Source organism: Apaloderma vittatum, unplaced genomic scaffold, assembly GCF_000703405.1.
Source record: "Apaloderma vittatum isolate BGI_N311 unplaced genomic scaffold, ASM70340v1 scaffold4183, whole genome shotgun sequence".
Lineage (NCBI taxonomy): Eukaryota > Metazoa > Chordata > Aves > Trogoniformes > Trogonidae > Apaloderma > Apaloderma vittatum.
In genome coordinates this window covers 1-15,964 of record NW_009708459.1, presented here as the reverse complement: position 1 = coordinate 15,964, position 15,964 = coordinate 1, and the positions used below count along the sequence as shown (strand labels likewise).

Sequence of the window (15,964 nt, the reverse complement as noted above, 5' to 3'; positions counted from 1 at the left end):
TACAAAAGCATTTCATTCACCTTTCCCTTTCTCACCTACATCTACTCTTCCCCATGGCTGGCCTAAAAGCTCTGTATTACCACCTGTTTATCATTCTGCATATACAAAAATCAGAACTCAGGTTCTCAGAGCACTATTAGACTCAAAGATGGGACAAGCTAGGGCATGTATTTGCTTGCAAGACAACACAGCCACACACCAAGGGAAAGTACATGTGTTGGTGTCATACATTGTTACTTCACAAGTAAATCCTTGCCCAAATAGTTACAGAAGTCTGAACCACAGCAATTCCTCACCATCAAGCACACTTGTGCCAATAGAAAGTGCAGATTTATAAATTCTGGAACAAAAAAACCTAGCAGATTACATTTCAGTTCTTCAAATAGAAGTTTTCAAGAACAGTTTGTCAGGAGGAGATGCTGCCCTCTCCTGTCTGTTTGGAACCCCAAGAGCAGCAAAAGAATGGCTGACCATCACATACTTTTTGTTTATTTAAATATTTATTTAAATACCTGTGCGTTTGAAATCAGCACAAAGCTTTAGCCGCTTTCGGATGCTACTCTCTGAGTGCGAAGGAAAGGCCTTCTTGATATCCTCCATGCGAATTCTCCGAGGACGGTCTCTGCTTTTCCAGAAGAGGCGATAAATAAAAACCTACAAGACAAGACTCATTTGCGATGTCCAAAGAAAGAATACAGCAAATATGCAAAGATAGCATAGACAATGCTGTTTCTATAGACTACTTCAGACTTCCTACTTAAAATACATTGTTTCTTATAAATTTACTTAGTAAAACTTCCCAAGCCACACGTCTGCTTCACATTCAGCTATGTTTGAGAATGAGATGTGAAAAAATATTTGTCTTGAAATTTTGTATTATCACATTAGAAATGCTCATGCTTTGGTACAGAAACACAATCTCTGGGAACGGCATGAATTTTCTTGCTCTGCAAATACTTTGAGTCATAATTTTGCATTAAGCTGACAGTAAATTATTAGAAATTTTCTCCGAAATCTAGATTTCGGGATATTTATTTGAAAGGTCACTGACAGTCCCAAAGCTCAACTATCTCAAGATATAGAAAAATCAAAGACCTGTGAAGCAATTCTAATTCTGTACTATGTAATAGGAATGTAGTAAGATCCTTTAATTGCCTCTTAGTAAAACCCACGTAACTATCATTTCATACAGTATAACAACTTCAATGTTCATTCTAATTTCTTTAGTTTCCTATATTTTTGTATAACCTTGTCCTTTCAGTAATAAAAAGCTTCTATCATATACTTATCAGACAGGATGCAAGAAAACAGAAGCATGCCATAAATTGTTGGATAAATGACAACTCAAATGGTCTGTATGGTTAATATCTCTCACATCACAGCAAAAACAAACAAAACCAATCAAAACAAATCAAAATGGGAGCTATAGCAAGGCAATTAGCTTCTCAAATCAAGGCTGTCCATGCGAGGCCCGTGCCTGTGTCATGGGCTTTCTCCAAAGACCGCTCAGATCCCCAAATGTTCTCTTACCACATACCTGCAGAAAATCTCTGATATGGGTGTTAGCTCGTTTAGAGTTGGGACCAGGTACTTCATAAAGTGGGCACTCCTGACCAACTACAAAAATATCCACTAATTCTCGAACATAATAGCCTTGTCGTGTCCGGATAATCAGGAAATCCGTTTCAGGCATCTTATGTAGGTAGATAGGGGCCCGGAAAAGGTTGTTTTCAAATGCCTTATAAGAGAAATAAATCAAAGCTTGAAAGTCAAGTTTAGACCCAATTTACTCTAAGTCAGCCTACGAAAAGATCTTAAAAAAAAAAAAAATTAAAACCAAAGCCATTTCAATGCTACACCATCATTTATATCACAAAACATGTCAAATGTGTAGTCAGAACATTACAGAATCACAGGGCTTGAATGCTAGGGCTTGAAAGGGACCTCTAGAGATCATCTAGTCTAAACCCCTCCATCAGAGCAGGTTCATCTAGAGCAGCTTACTCAGGATGGCATCAGGTGGGTTTTGAACGTCTCCAGAGACAGAAATCTTAACACCTCTCTGAGTAGCCTGTTCAGTGCTCAAAGTGAAGTCCCTCAAAAAGTTCCTCCTCATGTTTAGAGTGAACTTCCTATGTTCAAGTCTGTGTCTGTTACTGCTTGTCCTATTACTGGGCACCACTGAAAAAAGACTGGCTCCATCCTCCTAACACCTACCCTTTAAGTATTTATAAGCATTGATAAAATCCTCCCTCAGTCTTCGCTTCTCCAGGTTAAAGACTCCAGTCCTTCAGCCTTTCCTCATAAGAGACATGTTCTAGTCCCCTAATCATCTTCATAGCCCTTTGCTGTACCTCTCCAGCAGGTCCCTGTCCTTCTTGAACTGGGGAGCCCAGAACTGGAGAGATTACTCCAGATACAGCCTCATCAGGGCAGAGTAGAGGGGCAAGATAACCTCAGCCTGCTGGTCACACTCTTCTTGATGCACCCCAGGATGGCATGGGCCTTCTTGGCCCAGACAGCCCATTACTGGGTCATGATCACCCTGCTGTCCACCAGGACTCCCAGGTCTTTTTCCAAGTGGACTCCCAAGTCCTTTTCCACAGTGCTACCTTCCAGCAGGTCAGCCCCTAACTTGTACTGATACATGGGGTTATTCCTCCCCAGTTGAAGCACGCTGCACTTGCCCTTGTTGAATTTTGTGAGGTTTGTCTCTGCCCAACTCTCCAGCCTGTTCAGGTCAAGCTGAAGCACAGCCTTCTAGCATGTCAGCCATCCCTTTCAGTTTTGTGTCATGAGCAAATCTGCCGACGGTACACTCTTATCCCTTCATCCAGGTCAATTGATGAATATATTGAACAAGACTGGACCCAGTACTGATCCCTGGGGAACACCACTTATTATAGAACTCCATCTAGACTCTGAGCCTCTAATCACAACACTCTGAGCTCTATCTTTCAGCCAGTTTTCAATCCACCTCACTGTCTGCCCATCAAATCCACACTTCCTAAGCTTACCTGTGAGGATGCTGTGGGAGACAGTGTCAAAAGCCTTGCTGACATCAAAGGAGACAACATCCACTGTCCTCCCCTCATCTATCCCTCACAGAAAGCTATCAGATTAGTCAGACATGACCTCCCCTTGGTGAATTCATGGTGTCTACTTCCAATAACCTTCTTTTCCTCCACGTCCTTTGAGACAACACCCAGAACGAGCTGTTTGATCACAAGGTAAGGCTGACTGGCCTTTAGTTTCCTGGGTCTTCCTTCTTGCCCTTTTTGGAGATTGGAGTGACACTGGCTGTCCTCCAGTCCTCAGGCACCTCTCCTGTTCTCCAGGACCTTTCAAAGAGGGAGAGTGGCCCAGCAATGACTTCTGCCAGCTCCCTCAGCACTCACAGGTGCACCCCATGAGGGCCTGCGGACTCATGGATATCCAGTTTACTTAACTGATCTCTAACTTGATCCTCCTTAACCAAGGGAAAGCCTTCCTTCCTCCAGACTTTCTCAGTTACCTTCAAATTCTGGGATTTCTGAAGCCTGGCCTGAACAGCAATGACTGAAGCAAAGGCACCATTCAGTAACTCCTTCTCCGCATCCTTTGTCACCATGGCACTCGTATCATTCAACAGCAGGTCTATATTTTCTCTAGTTTTTCTTTTGCCTCTGATACACTTGAAGATAACATTCCTGTTGACCTTGACATCCCTTGCCAGATTTAATCCCAAGAAGGCCTTGGCTCTCCTCATTTCATCCCTGCATATTCTGACAGCATTCTTGTAATCTTCCCAAGTGGTCAGTCCCTTCTTCCACACATTGTAAACTTCCTTCTTCCACTTGAGCTTTTCCAGAAGTATCCTGCTCAACCATGCAGGTGTCCTGCTTCCCTTGCCTAATTTCTTCCTCCTGGGGATGCATCGATCCTGAGCTTGCTTATGAATATTTTTTTGCTTATGCTTCGAATAAGCAAGGATGAAGCACAAAAGCATAAGAAAACCCACAACAAATGCAGAAAAACTTTGAAGGGCCCTTTGGATTGACCTTTAAAGAGATGCTTTAAAAAAAGGCAGAAAGAACACATATGAAGAAGAGCACTATAACCACAGAAACCAGCACAGGACACATGCAAAGTCTGGGAATGGGATAAGGTAACAGAAGCACTGAAGACTCTGCTCAGGAAAGAAGGTTGTAAGAATCTAGCCAGAAAAGCAGACAGCAGAGTTCAGCATTTAAAGGGAAGCAAGTTTAAATCAACAACCAGGAGGCACTAGACTAAGGGGAACTGGAAAGACCATCCTCTTCTATAAATGGTTTCCTGCACCTGTAGGGCTTCCACAAGCCTTGCCCACTCTCTCGCACTGCTCTCATTCACATTGCAAAGCTTTCCCTAAGATGGCCCTGTCCTCACTTCAAGCTTTCCAGAAGTCATGTTTTATCCATGAAGTCTTCTTCAGCTTGAACAATTAGCACGGTCAGTTCTGTGACGAATCTCTATTACCAATCTTCACCTTACTTTTCCTGTGGCACAGCATGGACAGAATTACTGTTGCAGGAAGAACAGCCAGCATTAAAAGTAAAAATAAATTGTTCTCAGTCATCATGGATCTTGTAAGCAGGTGGTCCTTACAACAGTCTTAATTCCTCCCCCCATCTCAACTGTATGTATATCAACGACAGAGAAAGGCTCATAAAAGTCGATGTCTACACACCTGACTAGTAACTGGCATCCAGCAGACAATTAGCCCTGCAGTTCTCACAGAATACGCATAAAGGCTTTGCTCCCACATCCTAGACCATGAAAAATTCATGTTTCCTATAACCTCTGCCATCTATTTAGTGAACTCCCCAACATTCAAGCACCTTTTGATCTTCCACTCGGTTCTCTCTGACAGTATTTTTAATGCCATTACAAAGCAAAGCAGAAAAGATTCACTTCCTGCAATTCATATCATTCCTACAATTCTAAAAAAAAATACAATAGATGTTTTAAAAAATAAAAGCCACAAATTTAATTTTTAGCAGTAAACAAAAAGACAAACTGGAAATAAAAGAGAATCCGCTTTTTTAGAAGTTGAGCACTACTGGTGATTGAATAAACAGGGCATGAAACATTCTGCCTATTACCCCATGTTCAACTTTTCAGTCATCTTATGCTTGCTCTTCTCACCTGCAGTAACTGGCCTGGATGCAGAGAACCCAGGAACGGAGAAGTGTGACAATAAACAGTCTCTCCATATTTACAGTCTGGAGCTCCTGGATCTTTGCCAGGTTTCTGCAATGTGAAATGAAGGTACAGTTAGCACTCAATGAGAGGCACAAGAAAATCCCTGACCAACAGCAAAACCCATATACTCACCCTTTTGTAGTAATTTTTAATTTTTGTTGCCATGCCAACCTGCATCATTAAAGGGGCATTTTCTTCACTGTACTCAGCAAGGATGAGATCTCCATCCTTCCCAGTTAGGTCCTGTGGTGTGCGCATGAAGAACATTTCACCCCCGCCAGAAGCCTGACGCTCCTGTTCTCTCATCTGTACCAGCAAAAAGACAATGTTAGGGAAACAGCACATCAAAAAGATTGGCTGCGCAAACAGAGCCACAGCAGACATCAGATACAGAGAAAAATAATTGTACCTTGGCTTTCTTTTTTATGTGTTTCAGCAGAGGTTGCACAGAATGAGGGCCTGGCTGGGACAAGGCACCAAAAGAGTACTTCTTCAGGGGTGGCCGATGAAATTGTCGGAGCTTCATAGGACCCATATGGGTGGGAAAAAATGGCTGGCGAAGTTCCACTGCTGGGATAGAGTGCTAACACAGAAGCAAAACATATGTTACGAATGACAGTATCATCTCAAAATGAAGATCATCATCCTGCCCTGCTGACCCTTACATAACAAAACCTGGTAATATTTTTATGTCTGCCAGTAGTCATTCTAGCGCACTGAAATTCACTTATCATACATGTTGTCTTTTGATAGAATGTGCTTAGGTCTGTATATAGATTTTATCTTTCTGTACAGAGATGATTTTAATTTTACTATTTCAAATGGTATGATTTTTTACTAATTAGGAGCATGCAGAGCCATTAGCGCTTTCAGTAGGAGAGAAGTGCATTTGGAACTACCTATCTTTTTCCCATTACGGAAGAGGCCGTTTTCACTTAGGGCTAGTGAGCAATAGTTCAAATTCATTATCATCTAAATTATTTTTAACATCCAGATTGAAACATACACTACTAGCAGAAGTACAGCTTCGCCTCTTGACTATCTTCACTGCTTTCTCCTCTCACATTACTGCTTTAGAAAGAGTACTACAGAAAGAGACACCAGAGCATGGCAAGTATGATACAGCAAGATCTAACACCTAAACCTCAGTTTGATGGGGCAATCAAAAAAGTTAGTTCAAACTCCTTTCTAATAATTCTAATTAAACAACATTAAAAATACCTCTCATGAACACTTAACTGACCTGCTGTAATCTAAATTCTGGTTTTCTATAAACCCTAAATCATACTCTCAGTGAGAAACCAAGACACTCTCTCTCTCACTCTATAGCCAATATTACATGACTACCTGAATGATGTTGCCTCCAAAGGTTCCTCGAAGTCCCTGCTGTTTGGGGTAGTAAAACTCATCATTTGAGAGATTCCAAGGATCCTTCACCTCTGGCTGAGACATGTTCTAATTAAATTTTAAACAGAGAGAGAAAGCTGTTAAAAAAAAGACCCCTCACCCCTTACACATCATTCCCAACCTGCAAGGTGCTAAAGCTTATGCTGACCTGCTGTGGTTCTTCCTTGATGACACCTGTTTTTCCCAACAGGATTCGACTCTTCTTTAGAGAAGATTCTTTCTTGTTCTCCTTGGATGGAGAGTTCAAAGTCATTTCTTCCTTTTCATCAGGAATTTCTAAAAACAAAAGCAATCACACTGTATGGCACTTGTCCTAGGGTTCCCTTTTCAGCACCACAATTTTCTACTGAGCTCAAGCGTAGTCCAGACATCTTAGCCTTTTTGTTCAGTTTCTGTGATGACTGTCCTCCTTATACACTCCTCTCCCTTTTCCTCCATACAGATTAAAATGAAACAAGCTCAACAAACACAGCAAAGCTCCATGCTTAAATCTCTACCTTACCTTCTGCAGCAGTGAGTAGATTTGAGTAGGAAGAGAGTGATTGTGGGGATCACTTGGGGTACCCACTGCTCAACACAAAATTTACTGGTAATCTAATCAATGAAAGTACAAGAAACAGCATGTGTTCTGCCTAACTTATTCTAAAGAATTAAGAGTCAAGGTGACAGGAGTGACAATACTGTTTCTCAGCTATATAAATAATCCTTTTCTTCCCTACATATAGACAACACAAGTGAGTCTGAACCCAAAGATAATAAAGACCTGAACCTAAAAATTTTCCGGATTTTTTCCTAAAAGGAAAAAAGGAAATACAAATCCTTTTTGGATTTCTGAAAGGAAAATGAATCCAAAAGGATTCCTGAAAAACTCCAGAAAAACAGTATGAATTTTAAAAGCAATTTGTGAAGGAAATGTAATCTAGGCCATGTAAAAAGTGTAGCAAGGTATGCCTGTCCTTAAACTACACAAGCCTGCTTGAAGACAGATCTAAGAGAAAGTGGTGATTTTAGTGATCCAAACAAGACAAAAATCTCTCCAGCTTGTAGCAATACCTTCAAATTGAACTCCAGCAATACTGCATATGTTTGTCAGCAACAAAAATACTGACAGGTATTATGCAAAGTCATTGCTCCTATGTGGCATTACCATAGTTTGAAAGAGGCTTAAGGAATCTGCTTCTTCAGACTTTGAATACAAGGCATGCTGAGAATGCCATGGGCTAGTTTGTGGTTTACTTCCCTACCTTCCCTCTTCAAAATTAACATGCATTCAAGTAAAATTAAGACAGTTGCTTCTAAAACACAACAAAAGTAAGATTAATTATGTTAAATTTAAGTTTCAGGGCATTAATTTTTACTCTCCTGTTACCGCTTTTAACTTGGGAGTTGAAAGTATATAGCACACCATTAAAGATATTAGCATTGCCTTCTTCTGCTTATGCCTTTGATTACTCGCAAATTATCTTCCAAAGCCAGAATAAAGAAAGGCCATAAGTATTGCCTTAGTCCATTTATTTCCATCATATTATGACTATAAATCCTTGCTTCCATTTCCACTTTTTTTCCCCATTTGAGTCAAATTTCTGAATGTCATAAACATACCTAGAATTATGTTTTCATCATTTGGATCGAGTGTTAAAACAGGTGGATCTAAGTAGGTTTCCATTGCCTGATCATCCCAGATGATATTGTCTTCCCAACGGCCATATACTAACTCCTCATTATCAATTGGGAAAATAGAGTACCAGGGCTTGTCTTCATCCAGGGAAACTGCAGCAATCATAAGGTAGAAACTTTAAGAGTTTTATGTATTACCTTGGCAGAACACCATTTCAGAGTTCATCCCAACATCTTATCCCTCTCAACCTTCCCCATCTTTCCGGGGTTTCGGAGGCAGGACCTCCAAAAGACAAAAGCAAACTCAGCTTGGAAGCAAACAGGAAGCAAAGCCCCAAGTCTCAGCTTTATCAACACTTCAGAGATTTTGCTCCACTGAAGCACAGAGAACCTCTAGAATGAAATAGGAACTCTAACAAGTTTTAAAGCAAACAAGTATCCCCTTTTTGACAAAAATGGATCTTGCTATTACGCAGAACACAAGTCTACACAGAAATATGTCACATGCACCTATTTATAGGCCAAAGACTGTCATTCTGATTACCTTGCTGTTCAGAAGCCTGCTTTTCTTTGCCCTTTGTTATACATAGGGCTCCTGCTACATTTGGTTTCTGTGATAGTGGAATTGGTGGATTGAGCAAAGAGCCACTACGGTTCAAACCTAAAGAAAACAAAGGTAAGATTAGCTTGAGTAGGAGGCTTAGGGGGCATTGCATCGCCTTAAATCAGAATCTGGAGTTTGTATGGAGAGCGATTTCCAGTCTGAACCAGGATGGGCCTGCTGCTCATATCACAAAGAGTGTCGTATGTGTCATTAGCACAGGTAAGACAAAAATATTTTCACCCACAGCTTACTGCTGGAGACCACAGAAACAAACTCCTACTGCTGGAGTCTACAGTTAGGCAAACCTAACTCTTCAATTTAGGTGTCTTGCATATGCTGCACAACAACGCATATGACGCATTTCTGTATTGTCCCTATAAATATGAGGTGTTGAGCAGACAGTTGCCACTGACAGAACCGCTGGTCTGGGTGGCCAAGCAGACCTAATGCATGAGAACAGACCAACCATATTTAACATGTTACTGTAGCTTTTAGTGGGACTCAAACACAGCAAGCCCAGAAAAAGCTATCTCCAGTTCACCTATCCAACTCCTCAGAATGTCTTGTACTCACAGCTGAACAGTAAAGGATCAACATGAGTACCCAATAAAAGATCTGATAATTCTTCTCTTGTACAAGCACGATAAGATAAAACAGATGATTCATTCTATAAATGAATATATGCAAACACACATTCTACACAAACAATTTAAACTTAAAATGCATCTGTGTCTAAGAAAAATATGAAGCCTGTAAGAATTTTTACTTCCTATCTAGAAAAAACAGATTACCATTACTAGTTCAGGAGAAACTTCAGAAGACACAATTCTTCATGTAAGAAAATTCCATTCACCTATAAACAGCAGACATATTAAGTGTAGCATTACTTGATAGTAATGTAGATGGATCCAGCATATAGTGTTCCATATGGAGAGAAGAAAGTCAGAATTGATACTGTCTTTAACAGAAGAGACTCTGATTTTAGCAAGAGTATCAGAATTCTGAGCAGATCTGCAATTTCACCAAAAAAAGTCCCTGACAAGAAGAATTATGTTCTGTATTTGAGATGAAAGCATGTGATGAGTCAACTTTACTATAGCTAAGTACAATTCATATCAGACCATCAATTACCCTGTTGGGCATTGTATGCAGTGGCATTTCTAGTCATGCTGGATGGCAGCCAGCCTGCCAAACTTGCCCGCTGTGTCTTAGTCCCTTTGTGCTTTACATCATCTCCATTCCAGATAACATCATCCTCCCATTGGAGCTGTGTCACCATCAGGAAGTGCTCATCAGCTAGCAGATCACCCTTCTCATCCATCAACACTGCATTCTGGAAGGAAAGAATAGTTGCTTGAAGACCTGCATTGACTTTGTGCTTTCAAACTAAAGGAGGAAAAATCAAAAGTCACATTTTGCACAACAGACAACCATCCACTGGCCCATCACCAAGCTGTCACTGTGTAGTAATCCCCAGTGGCACACATATCTCCACATCCTACCCCGCAGTTCCCCTCTCACCGCCTCATCTGTGTGTCCTTTAATCTCCTGCTCCTTCTTCTTCTCTTTCAGCTTGAAACCGTAATCAAATCCACTGCCATCTTCAGGGATTCCGAGCATATCATACCAGAGCTGTGCGGGGCCATAGCGCCATTCTGCCACTTTAGGCTTTGTATCTGTCACTTTATCTATATCACCAGTTGACTGGGAAAATTTTGATTCCACAGGTGCCATCATGGTAATCTGAAGCATAGCAAAGGAAGGAATGGTTACACTGATGGTCTATTTAAGTGTCAGTAAGAGGTTCCTCTCTTTCAAGTTTCCCAGCTTACTCTAACAGGAGAAAAGGATTCCTAAGAAGAGCTTTTTCATACTTACTAGCTGCTTTAAGAATTAGACTTCCAAGAACACAGATATGTCTTCTTGTTAACAGAGGGTAAGCTCTCCTATTGATCCCATACCATGGATGTAGCCTCCTCAGTAAGAAGCAATCACCTGAAGTCACTGATTGCTACGTGGAGAAGAGCTTCTGCACAGCTGAAATATAAGCCAAACCCATTCTCCAGTTTTACTCTGGAGGAAAAGCTCTTTACTCTAGAAGTCGCTGTCTGATCCACTACTATCCCCAGGACTACCTGGTGACTAAGTCTCAGATATCCCACCTCATCATCTGAAAGGCACTGCTCAGGAGGGGGTGGAGCAGCAAACTCATATTCCCAAGGAGATTTTCCTTCCATTCCAGCCTCAGCTACAACTTCACCCTCCTGCATCTGTACTTCTTGTGCCAGCTCTCGATGTTTCTTCTTCCGTTTCCTCCGGGCACTACGCCAAACCGATGGAACATTCTTTCCAGGGCCAAAGAGACGCAGGAAACGCAGCACCTAGAATAGGAAAAAAAGAGGGTCAGAGAAAAAAAACACTGTGGAATGCTGTTTGTCTCTCTCTCTCTCTCTCTCACCTGAAAAGCAGAAATGAAAGCGAGCATTCTGAAATTCAGGAGCTTAGCCTGTACTACAAATCTCAATTCCTGATGCAACTCTTGGTTATACCTGAAAAAAGTTTCTGGTCCATTTGTTTGATGGATCCTTCCTTTCCAAAAGGATTTATTCTTAATTTCAGACAAAAAGAAACTCAACAGATGGAAGAAAGGTTGTCTTTAAATTGGGCATGTGGTAAAACACCACCTGGAAATAAATATTTTCTTTTTGAACAATTCACAACCTTCAGAAAGACACTTGGAGATTGAAGAAGGGTCAACAAAACTCTTAGTGAAAAAGTTAAAGGACAGTTATAAAAAGCAGAGATTTCTTAAGCACCCAGATAAAAAAAATACCATGGTCCAGAAACAATACACTCATTTTTATATCTATCATAATGCAATTCCCCTATATGCATACTGCATACTTCTAAAACCTGTACTAACGACAATCATAGAATCATAGAATGGCCTAGGCTGGAAGGGACCTTAGAGATCATTTAATCCAACCTCCCTGTTTTGGGCAGGGACGGCACCTCTCGACTAGACCTGGCAACACATGGGGACCGAGCGGGAATGACAATGACAAACTTTCTTATCTGTTTCTTCTATGATTATAGTTGCTGTTTTTTAGAGCACTGATAATTGTTTCTTCAGAGCAGTCTTGTAAAGAAGTAAAGCACTATTCCAAATTTAACTGGCAGACTTAGGAAACAGGAATTAGAACCAAAGATGCGCAAAGAGACATCCTATCAATGTTCCCTGTTAATCTGTTATGCTGATCCCGAAATGTTCGTATGACCACTATGCCTACATCCACATCATCATTCTTCCCAAAACTCTCCCAGATTACTTCTGAACCCTTTGGCCTTTCACTGACCTTTCAGTTTCAATGACAGTTCACGAAGGGCAAAGGGTCTCAGACACAGTTAAGCTGCTAACAGTTTAAGGAAACAAAGTCTGCTTCTCCACATGCTATTTTAAGGGGTTTCACAAGAAAAACAATGCTACATTAACATGCACAATCTCAGATATCAACCAGTCCCCATAGTCAAATCCACAGGATTTCAGGCTTTGCTAGCTCTAGTGCTCATGAAGTAACTACAAAAAGTTATCAGCATTAACAGCTGATTTCTAAGAGACAGAGGTTAGCTAAATCATTAAAACATGGCATTTAATTATGCAAATGCTCAGCTTCTCACACAAAGCCTGTAATGGAGGCACACATAAAACCAAGTTAGCCTGGTTCACAACCATCTGTTTGATAACTATAAGCTCATCTTTTTTCCCTTCCCACATTTCTTCTCCTCTTGACAGCTTTAAAATTTTCAAAATAATTACTGAAATACATTGACTAGATTTGCAATAGCATTTGGGTGCATTTAGGACAGTATTGAATTAATTTAATTTGTGCCCAAAAAAGGTCATTATTTCCGCCAATTTGTTATTGGTCTAATATCTGATCCATACTCAGGCTAGTTCTGAGGGAGGATTAAGTAAACGACCACAAATTGTTTCATGAGGAGCACATCAAGTTCAGGACAGCATGAAGGGAGGAGTGAATATTTGCCATAAAAGCCAGAAAGCAGATAGATTAGCATTATGGTTTTTAATCATTTGTCAAAAGTATTCTCTACTACACCAGGAAAACAAAAATCAACAGGCCTGTGCGACGGTCTTGCAGAACACCAAAATATCATTTCACATCCTGATTTATATGACGCTTTTTAAGAGGCTCCTGCAAAAGGCAGGAAAAATATTACACATACTAAGCAGTACACAGGAATTATAGTATTGAGGTAAGCACGAATATCTATATGATTACTTACTACATACCTTTAACATGTATATACTACATGACTTGTATTTAGAGGGATACAGTTTCTGTCACTTCCACATATCTCTTACAATACCTTGCCTGGTCGAAATTCCGGGAAGAGCTCTGTAACACTTGGCAACTGTTTGGTAGCATCTCGCTGCATGATTCCTGCAAGAGGAAGTGTGAGTTTGCCTTCCTTGGATTCTGCCTGCCTGGCTTCTTGAGGTCCCATCTCTGACTCAGAATCAGAGCTGCTGCTGAAATCCACCTTGTCGGAGGCAGCAGAGGAAGGAGCAATGATGGAGGGCAAAATGATACCGTCTCCATCTTCAGATACTACAACAGAACAAGCACCTTATAAACAAACAAAGTTTCCTCCCTGTCCCCTAGTACAACAATGCCACATTTACTGTTTATACCAAGTTAGGCAAAAATTAAGCTTCTGCAGGTGTTATGAGTACCATTCTGGCTTAACCTTTCATTTTATCCTAAGCGTTCCAGGTGAATTTCCCAGCCACAACTGAGAGGATGAGATAAAAAAAAGCAGTTTCATTGTCAATATCAGTATTTCAACAATCACTGGAAATACAACATTTCACCCTACATTTTGGACAGTCCTGTAACATTGCACACCAGGACAAAGACCTCACCTGTAGATGCAGTCTCCAGACCATATTTTGATGATGTGTAGTGCCTGCCACAGAACAAACTGCTACACAGCATTGTTTGTTTCCTTTGGAAATGCACATTACCAGAGAGAAGAAAAGTCCACACTCACCCGTAACAGCTGCATCCCTTTCATCTTCTCTCTTTCCAGGTACTGGAGGTGGTGGTGGTGGCGGCATCAACTTGGAATCAATGTCTTCACAGTCAGCATCATAATCGTCCTCGTCATCATCTAACCAGTCAGGAGATAAGACTGCACATTAAGTAGACAATAAAAGCGAACTAGGCACCCTTTCCATTTATACTATCTCATACCTCTCACAACCTGGTGAGAAGACCGTATCTTCTCATCAATAAGGAGACCATTCTCATTTTGAAACTAGATACAAAACTCACAGAAGTTTACAAGACTGAAATTTACGAAAGAGTAGGAAGGAGGGAAAAAGGTAAACTGACAAAAAAATTACTGAAACAAAGTATAAATACATATATATATTCTACTATGACATTCTCTTATTCATGTTTTGCAGAACAAACAAAGCTGCTAAAGAAGTAATAGAAATGTGGTTTAAAAAAATCACCTTTACATCCCATCAAAAACATTACGTCAACAGAAGGCTTAAGTGTAAGGCATCTTTAAGGAATATGCAAAGATTTAGCATTTACACAAGCAAAGAGAAAAGCTGCATGATTTTGAAAACATGTTCCAGGCCAGACAGAGATTCCTGGGACTAAAGGGTAAAACAGGAGAGAGAGACAGTAAAATTGCAGTGACTTTCTAAGAGATCAGGACCTTATCTCTGTCTCTGAGTATCTCCAAGAAGCATGTGGCTTCCTGCATAACCCTCTTCCTAGCAACACAGGTTAAAGAAATATGAGCAGGTATTGGGTATTCTCTGTAGGGGATAGCAGAGCAAAAGGAGGATCCTGGTTTCTCTTATGAGTATAGTTTAACTTTAATGAGGAACTAATGCATTAAAGAAGAAAGATACAAAGCAGCGACTTCATCCAGCAAACAAAGCTTCACAAAAGCTTATATGGGGTTCTTAAAAAAAGGAGTGAAAATGCACACTGTCACCTATGTAAGAGACTGTCAAGGCCCCTTGTCCCACAATACCTTTTACAGCTAGAGCTATAACACTACCTGGTCTTCGAACTGGCTGCAGAGTGCCCATTGCCTGCTTATACCTACGGCTCTCATCTTCGGCCACTTCATTAATATCTGAATAATCAACAGCATCTTCTGTGCTCTTAACCCAGCCTAGGAGGAAAAATACTTAGTCATACAAAATATGCATATATATTCTGATATATATTACTAACCTCAGACTTCACTAGGTATATATTAATCATTTTCCACATTTCCTGTTTTTAGAGGAACAAATACATTGGAGTATTTTTTACCCCATCCTAACCAAAACCTCCAAGAGCTCTGAATTTGCCCTGAAGATTGGTTAGTAACCACTTTAGCAAAAGGAACACCTTTTGCTTACTCGGCAAAAATGTTCCAAAGCCCAGAAATAAAGATATAATAATACTGTGCGTTACATAGTGTTGTTTAACTCACAGGAAAACAGAACAAACTGACTTATGAGACAAGTGAAAAAAACATTACAAAAAAAATGAAACAGAACAATTGCAAAAGTGACCAAGAGATAATCTGGGATTCACTCTGTCAAGGAGAAGGCAAGACCTTTGTCATGGGGCCTCTGACTAGATAAAATCACGATATTCCTTCCAGCTTTAGATGACTGGGTGCGTTTCTTCCCCTCCAATAAGAGCTCCGATTCTGCAGCACTTCAGTCATTTAACTGCAAGTACCCCAGTGCCTAACCTTCCTCATCCAGGTGGACTCCATCGGCCTCCGGGCTGTCCTCCTCGCTGGCTGTAATCTCCGTGATCAGGTTGCCCAGTCCCAGCACACCCAACCCGGCCAGGTGCTTCTTGGATTCCTGGAGAGACCAGAGCCATGTCCCAGCTGGCAGGTTCCAGCACCCTGCAGTGAGGCTGGGCCAAGCCCCATCCCTGCCTGCTCGTCCCGCCCTGGAGCCTCCCTCACCGACACTCACCCGGGCCTGCCCGCAGCCGCGCGACAAGGGCCTGGCTTCCCTCCCCGTCCCTCCGCCCGGGCCAGAGCTCGCGCCGGGCCCGT

General features: G+C 41.1%; 1 protein-coding gene across 1 annotated transcript in view; it reads right to left on the bottom strand.

Moving 5' to 3' along the window:
- LOC104267779 (transcription initiation factor TFIID subunit 1-like) overlaps window positions 1-15,758 on the bottom strand; it is a gene marked incomplete at its 3' end in the record, with an annotated part of 34,184 nt that extends 18,426 nt beyond the window's left edge. Inside the window, exons 1-16 of the mRNA XM_009866555.1 lie at window positions 15,647-15,758; window positions 14,957-15,073; window positions 13,925-14,044; window positions 13,241-13,482; window positions 11,014-11,232; window positions 10,373-10,594; window positions 9,983-10,184; window positions 8,792-8,908; window positions 8,233-8,400; window positions 6,779-6,906; window positions 6,571-6,678; window positions 5,633-5,806; window positions 5,356-5,529; window positions 5,167-5,271; window positions 1,538-1,738; window positions 513-654 (exon numbers count right to left, since the gene is read on the bottom strand). Coding sequence (XP_009864857.1) covers window positions 513-654; window positions 1,538-1,738; window positions 5,167-5,271; window positions 5,356-5,529; window positions 5,633-5,806; window positions 6,571-6,678; window positions 6,779-6,906; window positions 8,233-8,400; window positions 8,792-8,908; window positions 9,983-10,184; window positions 10,373-10,594; window positions 11,014-11,232; window positions 13,241-13,482; window positions 13,925-14,044; window positions 14,957-14,987 — 2,353 coding nt within the window. The remainder of the gene's footprint in view (window positions 1-512; window positions 655-1,537; window positions 1,739-5,166; window positions 5,272-5,355; window positions 5,530-5,632; window positions 5,807-6,570; window positions 6,679-6,778; window positions 6,907-8,232; window positions 8,401-8,791; window positions 8,909-9,982; window positions 10,185-10,372; window positions 10,595-11,013; window positions 11,233-13,240; window positions 13,483-13,924; window positions 14,045-14,956; window positions 15,074-15,646) is intronic.
- Between the last annotated feature and the right edge of the window lie 206 nt (window positions 15,759-15,964).